This window comes from Vicugna pacos, chromosome 2 (genome assembly GCF_048564905.1).
Source record: "Vicugna pacos chromosome 2, VicPac4, whole genome shotgun sequence".
Lineage (NCBI taxonomy): Eukaryota > Metazoa > Chordata > Mammalia > Artiodactyla > Camelidae > Vicugna > Vicugna pacos.
In genome coordinates this window covers 75,540,343-75,563,624 of record NC_132988.1, presented here as the reverse complement: position 1 = coordinate 75,563,624, position 23,282 = coordinate 75,540,343, and the positions used below count along the sequence as shown (strand labels likewise).

General features: G+C 37.7%; 1 protein-coding gene across 2 annotated transcripts; it reads right to left on the bottom strand.

Moving 5' to 3' along the window:
- Positions 1-1,919: 1,919 nt before the first annotated feature.
- Positions 1,920-22,541, bottom strand: FGF5 (fibroblast growth factor 5). 2 transcript variants are annotated; one of them, XM_006198221.4, is made up of 3 exons: positions 21,100-22,541; positions 13,674-13,777; positions 1,920-2,939 (listed from the first exon to the last, which is right to left on the bottom strand). In XM_006198221.4, the coding sequence occupies exons 1-3, from the start codon at positions 21,458-21,460 to the stop codon at positions 2,904-2,906; spliced, it is 501 nt and encodes a 166-aa protein (XP_006198283.2). In that variant the 5' UTR covers positions 21,461-22,541; the 3' UTR covers positions 1,920-2,903. The 2 variants fall into 2 exon arrangements, with proteins under 2 accessions (XP_006198283.2, XP_072798259.1); XM_072942158.1 differs by lacking the exon at positions 13,674-13,777 and having other exon boundaries at positions 21,100-21,814.
- Positions 22,542-23,282: the final 741 nt, after the last annotated feature.

The following is a 23,282-nucleotide window of genomic DNA, read 5'->3' as shown; positions in this document are numbered from 1 at the left end:
AAGGTGTTTGTCATCCCTCTTCTAGGCAAATGAGGTTCCTAAATTGTAAGGTAAAATTCGTTGACATTTTTAGGTGAACACAATCACAATTAAATAACTTTATTTAATGTCAGATAAATCTAATCACTTAAAAAATCACCAAAAACTACATAAGCAAAGATCTCCTTAAAAAGTGCTAAATATTAGTGAGGATTATATTTATACAGGTTTCTTCTACATGAGATTTTCCAATTAATTAATTTAGGTAACTATGCTTTGGTGAGCTTTACTTAAATGTAATTGTGTATGGCCAGTAAACTAAAGATAAGTGTAATTTAAAGTTGTTTTATTTTTTAATTTTAGCTTGGCTTTAAATTTTGAAATTAATGAGTCCTGATTAGCATAATGTATATTTGGTAGCTATTCTACTTTAACCTTCATATGCTAATCAAATCAAAGAGTACAGATAAGGTGTTATTTTTTAGTTTAACATAAACTACCAGCAACATTTGCCTAATACAATATATGCACTAATTTAATTTGCTGTTAATCATCATTAATATCATCTTTCTCTTGCCCATTTAGGAACACATGTCTACCGTTCTCCTGTCCTGCAATTTTATTTTTCAGATGTACTAAGAACTTGATACACAGTGCGTAATTCTTAACACTATATTAGAATAAACTAGAGGATTATTTTTAGCTTTATACCATGTATATAAGGTGATATGCCAATTGGATAAGAATTGGACATACCTTGGTTTGCAAAATTTCATTGTTTCATTTAATCCAGGAGGTTTTTAATGTATAAATTAATTACGACTTTTGTAGCATTTTATTTTGTTCTTTAAAAATCATGCGTTAAATCCAAATGTTTAACCAGATTATTAGTTTTACAATAAGACACAGAGTATGTGTGTGATGTTTTAGTTGACGGATGGATTTTATATATTATATATAATATATGTGTGTATAATTTGTTTCCATTAAAACAAAGCTATCTGCCTAAGTGGTAGTAACTTCGATTTTGTTGAGTTTCCACGTTGCGTTTGTGCACCAAAATAAACCATACTTTGTTCAAAAAATAAGTTTAGCAAATTCCTTATAAGAAATACGCTTAAATGCAAACAACAAACTTACTGTGAACTCTTTTGCTCTTCCTATGAGACATTCTTTTAAACATTAGCTCTACCTTTCCTATTGCCTCATTTCTGAAGATAAATACTTATATTTCATAGAACTCCATAAAAATGACTACCCAAGAAAGTAAATTGTGTAAATTCTCTTAAATTAAATTGTCTGTGATTTATGCCCAACATTCAGTATTTGGGTTGATAGTTAAGTGCCATTTTCAATGCATCAAATTCCCAAATTAAGTTTCCCGTATCACATGGCCAACTTTTTAAAAACATACATCAGAAAGTTTCCTTACAAATGGGGCAGATCTATTCACTGGGATGGTTACGTTTAGGATAGGAAACTCAAAGGGTGTTTGACTGAGTAATAGGAGTACTTTGACAATGGGACTTGACGTGGAAAACTTATTCCACTAAGTGGGTTGCTCCCTGTGGATCTATACAGTGGGGAGAGCAGAGGGTCATGGAAGAGGTATTTTAAGCACTCTGGTTTCATAGTGTATGCTTGAGGGACAGAATAAAATGTATTCATCCAGCTGTTAAAGAATGAGGGCAGGGGTTGATAAAAGGACAAGTAAAGGCGAGGCGGAATTAGTACCAGTAAATGCTGTGAACTCAGTGTGCTTGTACCTCTAATCCTTTCCTTATCTACAGCTTTTAATTCTACCAAAAAGAGTCCTTATATTTTTTCCTTACTTCTAACTCATTAATGTCCAAGCACCAAAGAGATAGAATTCCATATACGATCATGAATTTACACACATACACACACACACACACACAAAACCAGGCTGAGCCTTTGGTGCTATTGAAGAGAATTTAAACATTTTAAGATGTAAAACTAAACTTACATGATCTGAGGTATGGTAAAAATAATAATAATAATAAAAATTAAAAGTGCAATGAATAAGAAAAATGAAAGGGAAATCCACTTGTTACAAATGGGCTATAAACATATTTATAATTCATAAACTGTATTCAAATGGTTGTTTTATGTCTTATTAATTAAAATAATAAAAGTAAGAAAATATGCTCAATGCAGAGGTATGTTTTTTTAAAAAAACAAAAAACAAAAGTTAATAAAATATTTTTATCTGCATCAAAATATTCTTTGGAAACCAAAAATAAAAAATGTACCATGTATGTTTTTTCAGGTTGATCTGTAAAAGTCAGAAAAGTACATAGTTCCCATCATTCAACTTTCTGGAACCAGAGTACCAGGATGCGTCAAGCATAAAGCAAAAGGCTTTATGTGGCACTGAACTGAAGCAGTGCGCTCTTCATGTTGGTACAAAGAATTCCAGTTCAGTTCCTATCAGAAAACGTTTTTGTTTCAGTCAGACTGAAACAAATGACCTGGCTTCGATGCAGTGTAGTAGAGATGAAGCTGTGTCCGAAACTCTGTCTTCAGGGCACTAAAAACACCTAGGGAAACTCTTGAGGGGACGGCGCGGTTCCTCACGGCCAAGATGATAATTATCCAAAGCGAAACTTGAGTCTGTACTTCACCGTGCTGGGGCTTCTCCGAGATGTGGAAAGGGGGACCTTTGGCTTGATGGGGTTAGGTGGTTTTTTCTTTTCAGGAACAGTAACTGTGAAAGAAAGTTCCGGCTGCTCCGATTGCTTAAATCTTGGCAGAAAGTGAGTGGAGACGTGCTGGGGTTTAACCCGGGGGCTGCAGCCCCGTTTAGCTTTCCCCCTCTTGTTCAGGGCCACGTACCACTCCCGCCCCGTGTTCTCAGTTCTGTGTATCACTGAGGCATAGGTGTTATAGCTGTTCTCTTGAAATCACTCCCTGAACTTGCAGTCATCTGTAAATCTGGCCTAGGGAAAAAAGGGAGAAGAAGAAATTCAAGTAGTGAGAGTATTTTCAGCATATGATAAAATGAGGTCTTGTACTGCAAAGAAAAACCAGGAATTCCATGGACCCTTGCCCTCCTACAGCATTCTCTTTTATAAAGACACATTTTTGTTGCTTTAAAATGACTATGGTTCCCATATTCCTACTTTATTCACCTTTGTAATGCTGATTTCTGCTTACTATGTACAATCATGACATAGTTATCAGTGAATATAAAAATGATAAGAACTCTTCACATACTTAAATTCTGTTTCTCTTTAAATTACTTTGGAAGTTTTAGTTAAAAATTTAATGTTTAATGTAAAATCTGGCCCCTCTTAAGCCATCAAGAAAATAAATACTGCTGTGTTACTAAGCAACAATTGCTGGGTGAAATACGCATTCATTCAGAGAAATGGAGTCACATTATGCTTTGAAACAAGAATACATTTTTCAGTGTTACCAGTGTGATTCATGGTGCTGAGAGAGGGGTAGCATATGGCCCTATTTAAAGTTGCGTATGTTAGAGATCTTCAGGAAAACACATATTTTCACACAGTGACGCAGGAGAGTGTGTGTGATGCCAGGAAGAGAACAATTACCTTTTGGAGTCACTTGTAACACTTCAGCCAGATCTCTCTCTCATTCTCTCTCTCTCTACACACACACACACACACACACACACACACATGACATCTGCCTTTGAAATACTCACAGAAGAATGGAAAAAGCAGAGAAGTACACATCCGTCACGGTGCAGCTTGATAAGCGGCATTATGACAGCGGTGTGCAGAGGGTGCAAGGAGAGCATAGAGGAAGGGCATCTAAGAGGATGGAGGTGGCGGGAAGAGGGCAGGAGAGTCTTCCTAGAAAGGGTGACGTTTGAGCTGAGTCTTCAAGTACACCGGGATGTTAGTGAGGCAGGTGACGTGAGAAAGGATTTTCAGGGAGCAGGAACAGTGTGTTCCCAGGGCAGCATGACACTACTATACGTACTTCAGTGGGACTTCCACTCAGGATGCGTGGAGAAAGAACAAGAGATGAGGATGACAAAGTTATCCAGTACAAGCTCTGTAAAGGCTTATTTTGCCGTATGGAGGAAACTGAACAAGCATGGTCTGGGCAGAGAGTGTGAGCCGGTGTCAGATAGACACGCGATCAAATGCCAGTTCTCTCAATTCAGTTCTTAGGTTTAGGCTCCTTGTCCACAGTCCTTACACCCATAGGGCTTTTGTGAGAATCAAAATATTTTCCTTAGGAAAGGATCTGGAGTTTTCATCAAATGCAAAAGGGTCACAGGGGCTGTAGGGAGTGGGTATAGCTCAGTGGTAGAGCGCATACTTGAGCTCCTGGGTTCGATCCCCAGTGTCTCCATTAAAAAATACGAAAGTGTCCATAACCCCCAAATAATTAGAATTCCTAACCCGGACTAGACAACCAGGTTTCACAGTTTCAGGGAGCACCATTAGTATAAACTTCCTGGGCTTGGGAGTATCAAATATTTTGACACCTATGTATGTATAAGAATACTAAACACATAGATAGATAGATAGATAGATAGATAATCTTTCTATATCAAACCCAGAGATTCTCTACTGGAATTAGAAGTCCTTTCATTCCTTCGCTTTTCTAATAATGTCAAATTTTCTTCTGTAAAACAGATCACAGCACTGTAATCTGAAGGTCTGAACACTGCGAGGCAATCTACATAGAACTACCATTGATGGCCACACGGAGTTTTTGATTTGTGCAAAGTCCTGGCAGTATCAGAAGATAACCACTTTCAGAGCATTTCCAACAGCGTATTTATCTTACGTATGGTAGTTTCCTCAAGTTATTTACATTCAAGTGTAGTTCAATCAATAAATTTTTTTTATTAAATAAGAGGGCTATGGAACTATGTATGTAAGAACTCCACAAGTCTACTGGAGACTCCCTGGACTGAGTGTTTTAAAGAACCACTGCCTGTGGCTTTCTTGTCGGTCAGAAGCTACCAGCCCACATCTAGGATAAGGATACTATGCTGACTTCACTTCAGAAGAGCACACATTTATTGTTCCTGTTTTATTTTTTTAATTAAAAAAGGCTTTCTTATAAGTCTAATGTAAATTTGTCTGCTTAGCACTTAAAGGGACTTAAATGCTCTCACATTCAATTAGATGATCCCAAAGTTTTATTTTAAAATAAAAGTTTTAGCCATCTGGAATATTTTCTGCTACATAAAATGACAAGCATTTTCAAAAGGTGTAGGGGATTTCATAAAAAAAGAGTGGCAGGTATACTTATCCTGCCTCAAATTGTTTTCTTAAAATGCATTCGAAAACATTTTTAAAAATGTACAATACATCATACTTTGACCTGACTTCCAACCCTGTTTCACACACAAAAAATTATTTCCTGAAATAGAGATAGCAGTGATTGCTTTTTGCAATTTTGACAGATTTTTTTCAAGTGTAATGCATTATTTAACCTTCTTTTTTCCCTGACAATGTCAAAGAAAGTAAAAAAGGAATATGTCTTTTTTTAATTGATGTGGCCAACACACACACACACACACACACACACAGTGTGTTAACCTATAGCAATTCCATCTTACAGTCTTTCATAAGGGTGAAAACCCACTGATTCCACTCCTTAAAATTTTTCTATCTAAAAACTTTCTCTTTTCCCCCCTTCAAGATTCTTGTTCTAAAGTTCTTTCTTAAGAGAAGCCTTTAAAGGGATGGCTGTTCAGGCTGTCACCTAGGGTAGAGATGATCAGAACGCTGAGGACCCACACATGACTGGCAGGCCCTTAGCCATTCCAAATCCCACATTAAAACAGGAGTAAAGGCAGTCAGACTGTTTTGGCTTTCTTAATTGACTTCTAATTTAATGTTTTGTCTGAAAATTTCTTCCAGCTACAATGGAACAGAACCATTTGAAACAAACATTTCAGTGAGTTATTTCATCAAGAGATCTAGTTTCTTCTGGACGGATCGACTGTTCCTGTCAGTATTCCTGGCCCTGTCCAGACAAGATGGTGACCCTAAGTGGTACATCTCTGTCCCTTGTGTTACAAATGAAGCATCTTTATAGCAGAGTCACCAGCAGCATAGGCATTTAAATATATATACTTTACCATTACACAATTTTGAATTATAAATGTTTCAGGCTACTTGTAATTTTTGAAATCATCTTTGAATTATAAAAAGTCCTTTAGCAAAATATATTGTTTTAAAATAATAGAACTGGATTATTTCCTTAGAAAAAGTCAAGTCGACATAAAGACTTTTTGAACAGTTTAGGTGCGAAGTAGAGTGGTAAATCAAATTTCAAATAAGCTGAAATCAGGACTCAAATCACCTCCACCCTCCCACCATCAGCCATGACAACAAAATCAATCATTAAAATGTTTGTAAAGAACCCCATCTTTGTTTCAAATTCATTTTTTTCATAAATTTATTCAGCAGATGTTTATTGACTGTGTATCACTGTGTTAGTTGCCACTTTTACAATGAAAAACAATATAGCTTACAGAGAAAAAAATGTGACAATGAATATACATATGTTCATGTATAACTGAAAAATTGTGCTTTGCACTGGAATTTGACACAACATTATAAAATGACTATAACTCAATAAGAAAAAGTTTAAAAAAAGAAAAAAGAAAAACAATATAGGCAAGGTTCTGCCCATGTTCTTTGTTGACTTAAATTATTTTTCTGTTTAATTTTCCTTGATCTTACAAGTGTAAACACAAGTCACAATCAACAAGCCATAACTGCAAAATTAAAATGAAATGTTTAAATCAGCTAATTTCTATGTAACTTACAATAGTCTTGATTGACAAAATGAATACAAATTAAACTACTTTCCTTTGAATATCCAAATTATTCAGAGGTGGCTCAGAGGGACACTTTGCTTTGATTCTACTCATCTGACATAGTGAGGGCACACAGTGGATTTTTAGAAGAAAGGTGAAATTTAGCTTAAAGAAAGTAAAACTTAGATATTCCAGAGAAGACTAATTTTGCTTAATTGAAATCCAACGGTCAATTAATCCAAACAAAAAATTCTTCCTGAAACAATATTTTTAAAAACTTTCAAAAACCTCCTAACATAGTTTTGTCCCTTAGTGAACTTGCCCTATGATGATTGAGAATCCTGTAGCAAATGAGTTGAGGCTATGCTAACACATCCCAATGCTCATTATGTGCGAATACAGACATAAATCTGCAGTATGTGAAAGAGGCATATAGAGAGCATTGAATCTGGATGAACAGCAGTCACAACTCTCGAGTTTGTGGGGAATTAAATCAATTTTAATGCTTTATTTCACTTTGATTTGCCTCTTTCTTCTGAAAAATTTTATAAAGGAGTAATGGACTAAATACAAATAATTAAAGTATCATAGAATATAGAATATTGTTAAATAATTAAAATATTGTTATAGACTGTAACAAAAACAATTATAGACCAAACTGTGCTGTAAGCAAAGTTTTCCTGCTGCATACATTCCTACTTTCGGTTCCCCTACCTCCTTTTAGTGCTTTTTGTTCCCACCCCTACTCCTTCCCATGGGACTGCCTGGGGCAGATGCCCCAGGCCCAGGCTGTTTTGGATGGTTGTGCAGGATGTTCCAGCACAAAGGCATCCACTTTGGTGGTGTGTGAAGTCTGAAAGCCAGACCCTGCTCCAGTTGCCCCCTAGCAGAGAAGCCCGGAGCAGGCAGCATCTGCCCAGAGGGGTGCCCTTGACTCTTTATAAGCGTCTCATGGGTCAGTTGTGGCCATACAATGCTACCTCCAGAGCATGGCCATGTTTCCTGCTTGGCACTGGACATCTGTGCTTCCTGTATCTCAGTCCTTCATGCTGAACAGCCAAAGGAATATACAAGTTGGATTTAATAATCCCTCAACCTGAGGTAATATAGTGAAGAATGCCAACTACAGGATTTCTCCTCCTCCGAACTTGATGAGTTGACTTAAAACTGCTCAGGAACTCGTGAAAATGCATATTCCCAGGCCCTGGCTCCAGAGGTTGTTTTAGTAAGTCTGAGGTGAAACCCTGGAATTGCATCACGAACAGCATCCTGTGTGACTTTCATGGAGGTGAGGTGAGAACCACACTTGGAATGGCAGGGGGTAGGGTAGGACTTTCCTTTCTGCTGCTCTAAATACCTCAGAAAAGCTGGGCTGTAGAGGGCTCAAAAAATGTGCCAGGTGTCATTATTATTTCATTCTCACCGTAATTCCATGACTCTTAGGATGCTATTATCTGATTTCCCAGCCAGAAAAGTAAAGAAAAGGATTCATCTAAAGCCTCACATTTATCAAGTGCCAAGATAAGCCTGTGAGTGAAATCTCATCTACTAATTCCTAGTGTCAAGCTCCTTCTGTAGTTCTGCACAAACCCAAGGGCATCTCCTAGGCTTGTATAGTCCCACCTGCCCTGAATTTGCTCCATGATGAAATGCCGATGAAAAACAAGCGCCAATCCCCACACCATCCGAGACATAAAACACCATCTCTCACTTTAGGCTGAAGTGGATCTTTGAAGCTATAAGTTGATCCATTACACCCAGATTTCTTCAATAAAATAGGCCCTTTAGCCAGATTTACATAGTACGACATTAAGGGAAAACTGACGTTTACTGCAAAGACAGATCCCTGAACCCATTTTTAAGCCTGAATTCTTAGATATTGCATTTTACTGTGTAAACTGAAAGCTCTGGGAGGGCGAGGGGAGTTTCTATTCAACGCCTTGACACAGCTCATAGTCTTGACTGTAAGAATGGAGTGCTTAATAAATTATTTTTTAATGATGATGATAACTATTACTCAAGCCCCCATTTCCCCTTTCAATAAACATGTCCAGCTTTAGGGGCTGCTCACTCCTCACTCTGCCCCCAGTGCAGGAAGTCCGGTCCAGATTCTCATCCCAGGCAAGCCAGCTGGCACCCTCTGAAACCAGGAAAGGAGGACGTTCTAGTCCTTGCTCAGGGCTGATCAAGCACACATTCCATGCCTGTTTCGTAAACTCTGCAATTAGCTTTCCTTCCAAACATGATCCCCTAAAACCCTGAGAAACAAAAATAATTCCACCACATGCTTCTCTCTGCATCTTTAAAATAAGTTAAAATGTTTTTCCCCAACAGGCAATGAGCTATCATGCACACTTTATGAAAAGATCAAAGAATACATGATAATCAACTTTCCCAAGATACATATATATATTTTTTTAGAGAGAGAGAGAAAAAAAAAGGCACAATAGGGATCTTAGAGATAGGATTAGAACCATAGGAAATCCTTGCCTCTTTAAGATCTTGAGCCTGGGAATTTTGCTTTCAGATTAGTTTCCTTGGAAAAACAAAAATCCAGGAGATAAGGGGCTACTGTATGCAAGTTTGAATCTAAAGAAAAAAAAAAGCCAACAATAAATGGGGTTTGAGGCTGGTCTAAATATCTCAGGGGGTCACAGCTGCCTGACCCCAAAATCAGAAAGTATTCTAAGAGAGACTGAAGATCTTCAAACAGCTGCCTGAGAGCAAATTCAGGAAACTCTGTTCTAACATTAAATGCTGAATACTTTCCAGGCACTATTCTAAGTGTTTTATATGTACTATCTCATTTAAAGTGCTCATCTATAGCCATGCATTGTTACTTTAGTTTTCTTCCTTTTATAGTTGATAAAACCAAGGGATAGAAAGATAATGTAGAAGGACACAATCTAGTTGTGTCCTTCACCACCACTCATGAACTTTCACTCTTACATCTGGACCCACCTCAGATAAATCCAGAAAGTCTCCCTATGGGACTTTGGATAAAGACAACAAACCTGAGGAGAGAGCAAGAACAGAGTGAGGAGGGAGCATGAACAGACAAGCAGCCAGAGAGATAGAGGCAGAAAGAGAAGGGTGCTCAGTCCCACAAAGAACGTCAGCCCAGAAATGAGTTAAGAAAGAGGACAGAGGCCCCAGAGAAGGCTTTGACTAAACCTCATGGCTCTCAGGGAAGCAATTATCTGCTCCTACACTCAAAGGTTCCCAAGGCCTCTTGAGAAGAAGACCAGACACCTCCATCCTTGTAAAGAATGCTGGAAAAACCTGCATGCTAAGCATTTGGTTTCATTGCCTGTTTAGGGTATACCATTAAGGGTTTTAAGGAGAGTTGCATGTAGATTAATATGAGTTTGTAGACTGAATGCAGGCAGGGAGCAGCGCACACTGAGATGGTTGACCTTCAAGTAAAACTTATCTCACCGAATTAACAAACTTAGCACACAAAGGAAATCAGCATAAATGTTGCCTGAGTCTAACTGTTCTAGGCTGATACTTCTGTTTACCACCTTTGTGTCCACCAACGATGAAGCATTTTCTACATGAAGATTTTCTGTGAACAAAACAGATCTCTGTTCTGAAAGTTCATTCTAAGAGGGTTTCCCCAAGCAATTCATCATCGCATTGAAAACCAACATTTATAATACTTGGTGATAAGTTCTGTGGCAGACCCATCTCCTCCTTTCTAGATTTTAAAATCAAGTACTGGAGATACAGAAGTAGATGGAAAAAAAGATCCCCAAGAAGAGGTTGGAATGAGAGAAAGAAAGAGAAACATGGAAAAATATTCTAAGGATGAGCCAGAATATTCAGAATATTCATTCTTTAAAATGTAATATAAAAATATTATTAAAATATGCAACAATTAATTCCTATAAAATAATAGCTGAAAACAGTGTATTTGGTTCCAAACAAAACAAAATTCTTCTTTCAAGCTTTCTCCTATCAAGCATAATAGCATTTAAAGGAAGAGAGAATTTTGAAAGTATGTAATTCTGCTTCAATCACTTGTTAACTGTGTTCACTTAGGAAGATATTTAACATCTCTGAGACTGTTTCCTTGCCTAACTATGTAATGAGATAATGTGAGTGAAAGACCTTTCAAAGAAATATGCAAATACTTTATCTCTGCCTAGTAACTAACTTTTAATAGTCTGATTGTTACTATAAAACCCAAGATGAAACTCTACAATTATCTATGAATATTTCTTGATACACTATGGATTTACTTTCCCCAGAATTATATGAATACTTTACATTTATAGTTCACATTTACACTGTAAATAGAACCCTAAAGTTACTGTCTATTAATTAAAAATTTTTCCAGTTTCATTGAGATATAATTGACATACAACATTGTGTAAGTTTAAGATGCATAATGCGGTGATTTTATGTATATATTTTTGAAACGATTATAAAGATACTCTTTAAATGTCTCAGCACAATTATTAATTTAAAGCAACTCACTAATAACATATTTAATCCTAAAAGTATAAGGGGATTTAGCCTTTTTTAGTGGTGATGAAACTTTGTAAAAGCCAAAATTAAATAATTATATTTAAAGTTATAAGACCAATTTTTTAGCATGTTTAACTACAAACTTAAAACAGGAAAAAAACATTTGGCATAAAACTGATCTGATCGTTGTTAGGATTAAAACTACTTCTAAATTCAACTTCCTTTAAAGAAAAACCACTTTATAACTTAATTAGGTTTCCATTTAGAGAAAAAATGCTAATAAAAGCTCAGATAAGAGAAAGTGGGCTTGGACAATTGGTTTAAAAAGAATCCACATAATCATAGGGCTTAATTTTTTATCTACAATTCAGCTCAAAGTCATCAGAATGACTTTTATATCAAAGAGCTTCAGTGAGTGACAAGAGCAAGACTTGCTTTGTACTGTTTAAAAGTCATTATTCCATGAAATAACTTTAGCCTGCCAAGATGAGAAAGAATAACAGATGCTGTTTTTGCATTATCTGCATTATTTCGGCCAGCCATCCTTAGACATTTGGGTCAAGTTTCTGGAAATTTGTTACTTGCATTTGACAGAGGAATCATGTATCCTAACCTCTCGGTTTGACCTTTCTAATTGGCATCCATTTGTAATACTTCGCTTTCTGTTGCAATTATCCTTAAGCTGGCCCAAGTTAGTCTATTTTTTGCATGTACTAGGACATGAATCAGAGTATTTTAAAAATTTAGATTTTCACCAAAAACAAACAAACCAATAGGAGAAAATTTCTTTTCAGGCATTGCATATTATTATGATGCTTAGATGTTGAACATGTTTCAATCTTTTACAACCTTAAAGTAGACTGAAGAAAAGTTATTCAGTGTAGGTGTATTTGACCATTGATTTCTATTCTGTATGTGGATTTTTTTAAAAATCAAGTATTTTAAAAAATAAAATGGCATGTTCTACTTTTCCATAGCAATGTAGAACTTTGCCTCTTTTATGAAATAAATAATAAATAAATCAAAGAGTAATTACTTTGTGAATACTATATTATAGCTTGTTAGAATATAAATAACCAGCTCAGAAAATGAAGTAGGTAAATCTGGTTACAATTCTTGCAATGGATGATCAAAGAAGTTGATGATTTTCCATTTATCTTAATATACTGAAATTTTAGTAGTTTATCACATTTAGATTATATTTAAATTATTATATAATAATATATAATATTTATTAAGCACTTACACTGTACCTAAAACTGTTCTAAAAGCTTAATGTATATTATCTCATTTAATCCTCAAATAACTGTAGAAATAGCTTGAATTCTATGATATCTATAATAACAAGCCACCTTTAAAATGCTAAGGAAAGGAAAACTAAAAGTCTTAAACATTGAACCAAGTGAAATTCTCATTGAATTTTTTTAAAGGTCTGTAGAGTAAAAGTCATAATTAGTAAGTTTCAATTGATTGTACTTGTAAAACATCTTATATATTTCAAAACCTGGAAAAATTATATGTCTCCAATTTATTTAATAAGAATTAAAGGGAATAAGGATCAAAGGAGTAGTTTTAAAGAATTGCTGTTTAAAAAGATTTAGTGTGACAAAACCTAGTACACTACAGCAAAAGCATAAATCACTTTTAAGGACTGTGCTTATGTACTAATACTATAATAAACAGAATCTGTGAGTGGGAAAAGTCAGCTAAATATATTTTATTATCTTTAAAATGTTTTAATGCTTCCCAAGTCATGCGCATTTTGAGAACAAAACATAGAAATCAATGATTTGTAAATTGATTACAAAATGTATAAGTGGTCTGAAGAAAATTTTAAGAGTGTAAAATTAGTCTTCATAGTTTTAAGAAGTTTTTGATGCAACAAAAATACAAGATAAAAATCCCTCAAATGAATCTAATAAAATTTCTCTATGACAGGTCAAACTCATCTCATTATTGGTTTCTTCCCTCCATATTTCTTAATTTGAATATGTTTTATTAGACTCCATCTTTGACATCATGAATAGTTTGTAAAATTAAGTAAAAACATGATCTACTGAACTCACACACAATCACCATAAACATGTAAATTGAAAATATAATATAATATACTGTCTTCATAACACTTCTCCTCACTTGGACCATTTTTAAAAAATTAACAATGACAATCACTTAGAGAATGCTATTTTCAAATACACTAATCCTTAAAACTTTTTGTGGAGTCTCTATTATCTTTTCAAGTAAATAAAATACTTAAATGATTACTTACAAAATACATACAATTCTCTTGGTTAAAGGCACATATAATTTTACAAAAACAAAAACATTAACTAATCTGGGCAAATTGTCCTATCTACCAATTTGGAAAATCATTTCATTCCAGTTTACAAATGTAAAATCTCTACAACACCTTTAGCAAATATAAAGTGGTTCTACTTACACTTGCATGGAGTTTTCCTTTTTTTGACATCGCTAAAAATTTGTTGCTGAAAACTCCTCGTATTCCTACAATCCCCTGAGACACAGCAAATATTTCCAAAATACCTAGGATGACAGAAATCCCAAAATAAAACACAGACTCCTCTATATATCATTGTGAAGAATTAAACTTCTACATAGATTCTTTCCATTCTTTATTACTGTGATTTTTTGAAGTATTTAACATCCTTATTTTTTGTGACATTCATTATGTAAAAGAAAAAAAGTCTAGCACTCAAGTATTCTTTAAAATGATAAATTTCAAGGTTCAAAAATTTAGTTGTGCTTCATTAGTAATGCTTTTTTTTCTTTACAAATATGTCACTTTTAGTAAGCAGTGTTTGACCATAGAATCTTTTCAAGTTCTAAAGAAATGGAAAAGACATTTTAAAATGTTTTACAAAATAATTCTCATGCATTGTTTTTGTCAGAGAAAATAGGGTGCTTCTAATATTAAAGGATATAAAGATTGTATTCAGGACTAGTATAAACCATGGAAAGCCTTGAAATGATACTTATTTACATGAAAGAAATTCCTCTTCTCAAACTATCATAATTATAAAAGTACAAATCAATATACATATCATGCTCCATCATTTAGTGAGTAGCTCAAAGATTATACATAACATACTGAAAGCAACATAAATAATTCGGGATTATTGGCTCAATGAAGTGTTTAATGGATTATGGTTTCAAACATCTTGCATTTTGAATGACTTTTCTGGAAAAAAATTTAATGAGGTATTTTATTACATTATTGTTCATATTTGGTATTTCATAGTATTATCAACTCGATGTCCTTCTGTAATAATAATTTGAAAGCCCACATCCACTGGGTCAAGTGAGTCACAGACAACACTTCATAGAGAAGATGAAACTCATAGTCTGTACATAATTGGAATTCCTGCCTGTTTGCTGTGAACTCATATATAATGTTATATGAACAGGAGAAAAGCATAGTGCTTTTTGTTAACAGCCTACAACAAATTAAAAAAAAAAAGGCTAAAATAATATAGTTCATTAAAGCTTTTAAAAAGGCACCTAAGAAGAAAGGAAGGAAACAAGCAAGGTTGGGAGGGAAGAGGGAAAAAACATCTCAACATTTCAATCTGTATCTTGAGCATATATTCTAATTAGAATATCGCAATAGGATTGTGTCAAATAGAGAAATTCACCAAATTTTATTAAAATAGCAGTCTTCCCCTGAAGTATTTGGAGTACATAAAAATTATTCAATTTACCAAAAAGTAGTGTATTGTGGATACACATATATAATACATAGAATTATATAGATGAATATCTTTACAGCGCACTTATGTTGCACAATGTGACCTAATAACTATAATTGCAGCAAATCCTGCCGCTTATTTATTCAATTTATTTTTAAGATTTGTTAAAAATACTTGATCAGAAAGTTCATGGAGGAACTATTGTTCTTGTGACAAGTGTGCTTAGCCTGGGGTAAATAAAATGCATCTCAAGAAAACTGCAGCTACCACTTTATTAGTGGATGTTTCTTTAAAATGAACAAAAAATATGTAAAAACTATTAGAAAGAAACTACTTTTGCTTTTAGGAAGAAACTCTTAAAAGTATGTTTCATAAATTCATTCCTTCAAAATGTTTTCAAGGTGCTATTTATGATAGATTTTGCTATGTGAATTATTTGACTGTGATGCTCACCCAAAGATTTAGAAGCATTATCATTTTATCAATAGTAACAAAGCACATAGAATGCTTTGTAAAGATAAACTTACTATTCAATATAATATGCTATAATAATATTATTAATAAAACATAAATAGAACATCAGATACAAAGTTATAGTTCTACCAAAATTACAGAATGATACTGAAACAACTTTAATAATTTTGGATATTTGGGAGATGGGGGGTGAATGTGACTACTATGTAAACGTGTATCAAAGAATGAAATGGAGAGAACATGAGAAATTGTCTATGTGTAGAATGACAGATGCAAAAGAGACAATATGGAGTTGATAGAAAAGGAGACTTGATTGTGTGTTTCCCCCAATTTACTCATAGTTCTACATTTTTAGAGGTTTTTCTATACCATTATCTGGAAAATCACCTAGTTTTGTAAATGCAAATCTATTGTGTATTAGTGAAAAAGAATATATGGTAGCATACAAGATAAAATTCTCATTAAGCATAAGTGTTTGCAGGCTAACATTTAAGAGGCCACGACAAAAGGGCTCTGTAAATACTTGTTTAATGGGAACACTGCTCTGCCTATGTAAACTGTTGGTTTCTGACAACACATTCTATTTTTAAGAAAGACCTATTCTTGACTCAGCTTGTTTTCCAACACACTATACATTCTGTATGTACATGTTATGTAAAATTTGCACTGTAATAAGTTTTAAATGTGGGCAAGATGAAATCATATACGTGAAAGTGTTATTTCACTGCATACCGCATGGCTTCTTTTCTTGTAAGTTCCAGTATAAAAAATGTTACAATGCCTGAAAATAAAAGAATTTTATAATTTTAAGAAAATTTTATTTAATTGAAAGCTTAAAAATGTATTTTTACATATATCATTCTATTTAAAATTATGAAGAATCCAGGAAAGAAAAAAAGATGAGATTAGATGAAATAATAGTTTTTTCACAGAGGCAACTTTGGTATGATCGTCTAGATCTTAAGGTAATTATGCTGTAATATTGGGCACCCTGTTAAGATCATAGTCTCCAAAGTAACCCCCAAAGTTATTTCACAATGTCTTTTTTCCTAGAATTTTGGAGCATATTCTGCAAGCCTCACAATTCAACTTCCTGCCTCCTCACCAAGAGATCACAGGCCTGTTGATTTTATTATGCCAAATCTCAGTAACTCCTTAAAGCATTTTAAACCAATGTGCATTAAATCACACATATATATAAATCCCAGAAAACATTTCTCTAAAACTGAATTTTTTTTCAATTTCAGTAATTTCCTCACTCTTATTAGGAGTCAGTAATAATAAATATGATGGGAATTTACAATTCACATTAAGGGAGCCCAGATGGTGTCCCTAAACAAAACTGCAGATGGCCATGTGTGTCACACAGATCATAGATAGTCAATAAATTTGTTTGCTGAATTGGATTGTTTCTTTGACCTTCTCACTACCTCTCTTCCTTTTCAGGACACCCCACATGTACACCTGTATGGACACATGTCTTCATTCTCTCCTGCTATTTTGGCCCTCTAATGCTGAGGAGTGGGGCAGGGGGAGAGGATCAGTATAGTTAATTCATGTTAAAATGCAAGTGACAATGTGTTCTCTTTCCTAGGGTGTTCACATTTAAGAGGATCAAAAGAAAAAAGCAGTGCTTAACTGAAGGAATTATTAGCTCTTGGAGGAATTTTGGGATTGATATCTAGGTTGAAAGATACAAGAACTTGGTGTCTCAGATTATACACACACTATTTAATCAACTCACTCACAAGCATAGGCATGCGTTACAAAGTAAACTTATTCCAGTAAGAAAATCAGTATCTAGATTTTTTTACTTAGTCCCCTCTAGAATTTTTAATATAATAGACTTTATTATCAGTGGTGGATCCAATTATGTAAACTTCTCCCTTTTCTCTCTTTTCTTAGTGAATAAGAATGACAGATACTCCATGTATTCAGAAGTTTTCAACAGCTCGTCTGAAAACCCTCAAAGAAAAATCATTTAAAACTGATGTTTCTCTGCTTGCATTCACACAGCAGGAGATACGTCATATCTTTATCAAATCCGAGTCTTAATAATCCAATTAATAATCCAGTCTTCACTGATTACGTTAGCAACATAGGAATATCCTGCTTGAGTTTTTCTATATAGTAGATAAAGTTTCTGGTTTATTTAGTCTTCGGGGACTATATAAAGGTTGATACTACATGACATCAAAATTGATAGTGAATTCAGATTTTTTTAAATGAGTAAAACTGAGGGTTTGGCTTAGCCAAAATACATGATTGGAATTTCCATATTTTATGTGAACACTTCAGCTTTGTGTAGCTATAGCTTTGAGCTTTTGCTTCCTAAACTGACAACTACTTTATTGCCTATTCTTCAGTGGCTCAAGATAAGTCAACAGGAGCAGTGTGTTGAAACTAAACTTGAAAGCACAATAATTGAAGCAAAATATTTGTTTCTGTTCAGTACTAGGATTTTATCATCTGTCTTGACCATCTTTCTTCATCCTTCCCCAGTACTTCCTCATAATAAGAGTTTATGTACAATGAGACTGATTCTTTTTTCTGTCTTCAAAGCTTTGGAGAACTATTGTATGAGAGAACTATTGTATTTCAAAAACCTATGGCCAGTGTACTTCTGATGGTGAAACTAGAAGATATACACAGTTTGCAAAAATTAGTGTCCAATGATGGTTGTAAAACATTTATACACAGATGTATTTATCTGTTCTGACAAACACAGAAAAATTTTGAGTTTAAAAGCAACTATTAGAATTCAGCTTCATGGCAAAATTTTGACTCTTTACTGAAGTAGCAAGCTGTGACAGAAACTTTTTTTTGTTTTTTATCATTGATAACTCAGACAGTAGAATTAGAAGATGAGGTAAAACGCTGATGTATCCTCTATGGCCCTCTTGGTCCCAAAACTCTCTTAGTGTCTCTAGAGAGACCTGGACAATTGTTTCCTCACACACTCTAACCAACAGTTTGTAAACAATGCCTTAGTTTACATATGAATCAGGGAACCATCAAGTGCTGTCTTCAAAGAGGTATATGACCAACTGCAATTGGCAGGTCTATTTTTCTCTCACAGCTTCTTAAAGACAGAGATTCATTTTAAACTTCCAATTACATGTTGTCCTTTTAACATGATGTATTTCATAAGTTCTCCATTGATCAATGGTTGCAAAATCGTATGAAATAGTGTTAGACACTCAGACATCACAAAACTGAAAATCACCATGATTTAAACATGTAAATTTTACTCCTCAGTGAGAAAAACCTGGAGAAGGAAAAAAAAATCCCTCAATGAACCCCAAAGTAACCCAATATCAAATTTGGTGAGCTAGGTACCCTATGCTGGGTACACGAATAAGTGGATGAATGAGTCAGTGAATGATCTCAAGCCATGTGGAAGATACAGACTAAACTCTGAAAGGCTGCTGTAAACTGGAATGAATTAGGAAAGTGTTCGTTAAATGAAGAAAGTTTTATTTAGGCACTTTAGTTTTGTTTATGAAACCAAACAGTGTTTTGTGCCTGTCCTTTGTTAGATACCTTTCAAAGTGGATTTTAAAATAAAATGTGCCTTAGAACTAGCAAATACTGGCCAATGTTTTCTTTAGCTGAATGTACTCTTTGTTGAATTGTTCTCATTTCCTTTCCTATATTTTTCTACAACTCCCTCCACAAGGCCTTGTCTGCAAAAGTCCTTGTCTCTCATGGTTTCTTCCAAGTGAAGAGGATGAGTATCTTGGGAATAAGTCTGGTTTTCAGAGATCCATAGCACACCAAAACGCATGCCAGACACATCCTTTTACCCTCCCTGGGATCCAACCTGCTGCCCCTTGCAGGCTAACTCTGGATCTTCCCTTGGGAACACAGAGGTTATCCTCTGTTGAGGCTGCTTTCTTGGATAAACTACAAGAAGAACAGAATAGAAAGAGTATTCCTGTAAGGAGAAAGGGGGACGATTACTAGAAGTGGGGAATGAGATTTGAAGTCTGGCGCAGGGAAGAGTTGGGTGGGCCAAAATGAGAAGGCCAATGGAAACACTGAAATAGACATAACTCTTGTCGACCCTGAGATCTTGGGAAATTGTCATCTGCCCTAATTGACCTTGCCTTTTGCCACCAAAGATGGTCAGTTGTTGAGTAAGAGTGCAACGAACCTCAAAACTTGAAAGTCAAGCCCCCCTAAGGAGAGTGTGGAAGGCCCTAGCATTCGGTGAGAGGATGTGGAAAACCCTCTCTGGGGTTCCGTGCTCCAGGTCGCCTCGCCACATGTGACATAGCCAGCTGGAGCGGCAGAGACCGGAAGACTAGTCGGAGGCAGGAGACGGGAGTGGACTCGCTCCCTTTCTGGTGGCAACCAGCCGCCGGCCCCCCGACCCCCCGACCGGAGAGGGTGTCAGATGCCAGCTCCGCTGTGGCGCCGGCGCTCCTCCGGAGCTTGGGAAAGAAGACACGCAATTGACCATAGGGTCATCGGTTTAAAAGACGGATAAAGTTAAGCACACCTGGGAGTCACCAGGCTGACACTATGGGAGCCAGGAGACCCTGCGCGACGCTGTTTTCTGGCCACGTTTCCTCTCTCCCGAGTCTCTCAGAGGCTCCGACTGTGCGTCTATCTGCTGGACTAACCCCGGCTGGAACAGCAATCCGGCCCTAAGGAGGAAAAGGCCCGCAGAGATACCCCCAGTCCCGCACACAACCCCAAATCATCTCTCCTCTCTGCCGCCTAGAGAGGCAGTGAGAGGAATCAGAGTGGTGTGGAAACTCAGATGGGGTAGAAAGGAAGAGGAGATGAGGAAGGAGGGAAAAAGAGGGAGCTAAAGAGAAAACTCAGAAAATTTTAAACTTGGCTTTAAAAAACCTACAAAATTTTCATCTGTACCAAATTGAATCGCCTCTGAGTTTCTTCTAAAATAAAGTTGTCCTTGGGGACAAAAGGCCGGCCACTCTTTCTCACAAAGTCTGGTCATGGTCTCAAGATATTAAACATTGCTAAACCCAACTCCTGAATTCATAATTCGAATGTCCATCACGTCCTCCCCTCTAAACGTGTCCAGTTTTCTAGATCACTGTCCTCTTCGAAGCAAGATATGTCTTGTCGCCCATGTAATACACACATATATAATATAAATATGCAAATGTGTACATATTTATAATAGATATACAAGTATATATATTATATATAATATTAATTTGGGGTTTATGGTACTGGTTGTGGGGAGGGGAGTATGTGAGGTTTGATTATTCTTTAAAAAAACTATTATTTATGGGCAGGGAAAGGGAGTGCACTTTGATGCTCAGTGTAAAATACTATTCTGGTAAACAGAAGCAGAAAGTAAACAGAAACTAGAAGAGGAGAAAGAAAATTTGTGTTTTTCCTCCAGGCACAGGCTGGAGCTCCTCTTTGGGACCAGGGCAAACTGGAAGCAAGGTGCCTGTCTGTACCAGCCTCCGGATAGCCGACACCTCAGGAATCGCCATTCCTCATAACCACAAGAGGGGTAAGTGTGTGCGCGCCGTTTAGACGGATCTCCACCCAATCTGCCCCGCCGTTTCCAGGGCCGGCTGGATCCCAGTGGCCGAGGCTCGGAAAGGTGCGCCTGTGGCCCAGGGAATAATCCGCTGTCCCTCCCGAATCTCCTGGCGCCCGCTTAGGACGGGTTTTGCAGGAGAGCAAGCAACTTACTTAACATATTGGCTTCGTGGGAGCCATTGACTTTGCCATCCGGGTAGATCTGCAGATGGAAACCGATGCCCACTCTGCAGTAGAGGCTGCCGGTCCGGCGCCCCGAGGGGCTCCACTGGAAACTGGTCTGCTCCAAGCCGCTTCCTTGGCTTCCCAGAGAAGCCGCGGGGGAGGAGGAGGCAGAGGAAGAAGAGGAAGACGTCGTGCTTCTGCTGCTCCAGCTGCTGCTGGCGCCTCCCGGGTTCCTAGCAGTGGCAGCCGGTCCGGGTTGCCCTTTGGGGACGAGGCGCTTCTCCCCGCGAGCCCAGGCGCTGAGGATCAGGTGGCTGAGCAAGAGGAGGAGGAGGAAGGACAAGCTCATTCTTCCAGCCGCGGGGGTCCTAAGCGCATCTTGTAGGGCTGGTTCTGGGCTCCGCAGCCCCCGCGCGGCTGCGTACCTCTGGCGCTGCCCCCCTCGCCGCACCGGGTGGACATAGCCTTGGGAAAGAGACTGGGAGAGGGGGGAGAGAGAGAGAGGCCACCCGAACGGATCTCGGCGCTGGCACTGGGATATTTATAACGCCAGTGATCTCACTGCTCCGTGCACGCCCGCGAAGCTTCCCCTCACCCGCCGCTTTGTGTACTCTCCGGCCGGTGCGGGGAGGGAGCCTCGCAGTCCCGGGGGCGGGGGTGTGGAGGAGGGAGGAGGTGGGAGAGGGCGAGTGGGAGGAGAAGCCGGGCGGAGAGAAGCTGCACCCCGCCGCTGGGCGCGCTCACACCCGGGCCACGCACCCCAGCAGTTCTCACCCGCCACACGGCCATCCTCCACCCAAGCCAACGCTGCGCGGAATTCAGCTCCGAGCAAGCACTGTGTCCTCCCGGGGCCGCGACGGGAAGGGGAGGTTGAGACGCGGGAGTGAATCTTGTCCTTCCCACCTCTGCCGCACGCTTGCGTCCCAGCAAGGCACTCTCGCCTACCTAGGATCCAGTTTCCAGGTTCCCTTCCCTGTGCCGGGCGGACCAGTCTATCACAACCCTTGTCCCGGGAATCCCTCGGGAACTGCGTCCCGCCGGGGATCCCAACGCTTCTAGTGCTTGCGACCAAGAGCCAAACAAGGATTCCCAGCCCAACTTGGGAAGGGTTTGGTGTGGCGCGGGGGAGGAGGGGGCTGTTTTCGCTGTTGTTACTACTGATTTACTTAAGAGCTAATGAATGGATTTACTCAGCGTTTAGAGAGTCACCCTAAGCCATTACGCCTGGGCTTGAGCTGTTTTCCTGTTGCAAACTCTTGGTCACGCTAAACACGATGCTGCCGAATTTGTTTTTACTTCTGGGAAGCTCTCGGTCTGTGTATGAGAGGGTAAGCGCACACGCACATCACGCCGAGAGCTGAGCAAGACAGGCAGGGTCTGAGCACCCAGCACATGTGACTAACTGTCCAGTTGTCCTCTCTCTCCCCAGGATCCCCTTGGCAGGAAGGATTAGCTAACGGCTCGCTTCAGCTTACTCAGAGCTGCCATTGACTGAAGGGCCGACCCCAATGAATGATTAATGATGCTCACACTGGATTTCAGGAAACCTGAGAACCGGGAATTTCCATGTATGCCATGCCCCTACTGTCATTTATCTGAGAAATATACCTGGCTTACATTCTTGAAATATTTCTGTCTGAAAATTTATCTGAAGCTTTAAACTACACTCTGATACACTATTCATTGGTTACTTTAATGAAAAGGCTGTGATTTTGACTGATGAGGTCGATTCACATAAGCCAAGGTTGATGCTAAGATGTGGCTTTATCCATTACTGAGTACCCACTTAAGGATTCCTATCTCAATAATGAAAAGCATATAAAACACATGTAGATTTTTCAGGATTGGAAATCTTTCATGGCTACATCAAGGCAGCTTTAAACAGAAAGTTACCTGGACAAATTAGTGAAGCCACTAGGGGGAAGAAAGGGCACATCACTCATAGATGTGCATAGCCTGGGCACAATGCTCCCGACACACTGTGTAGAATGTTGTTCTGGGCTAAATACCTCCTTCTGTTTCCACTGTGCTAAACTCAAGCTCTATGATTCTGGCTTAACTACCATGGGGTAGATAGACGCTGACAAGGCAATTTTGAGAGTGGACATTGAGAACAGACAGGTTGCCTCTCAAAATGGTCCACTTGACTGACATTGCCCCTGTCCAGGGTG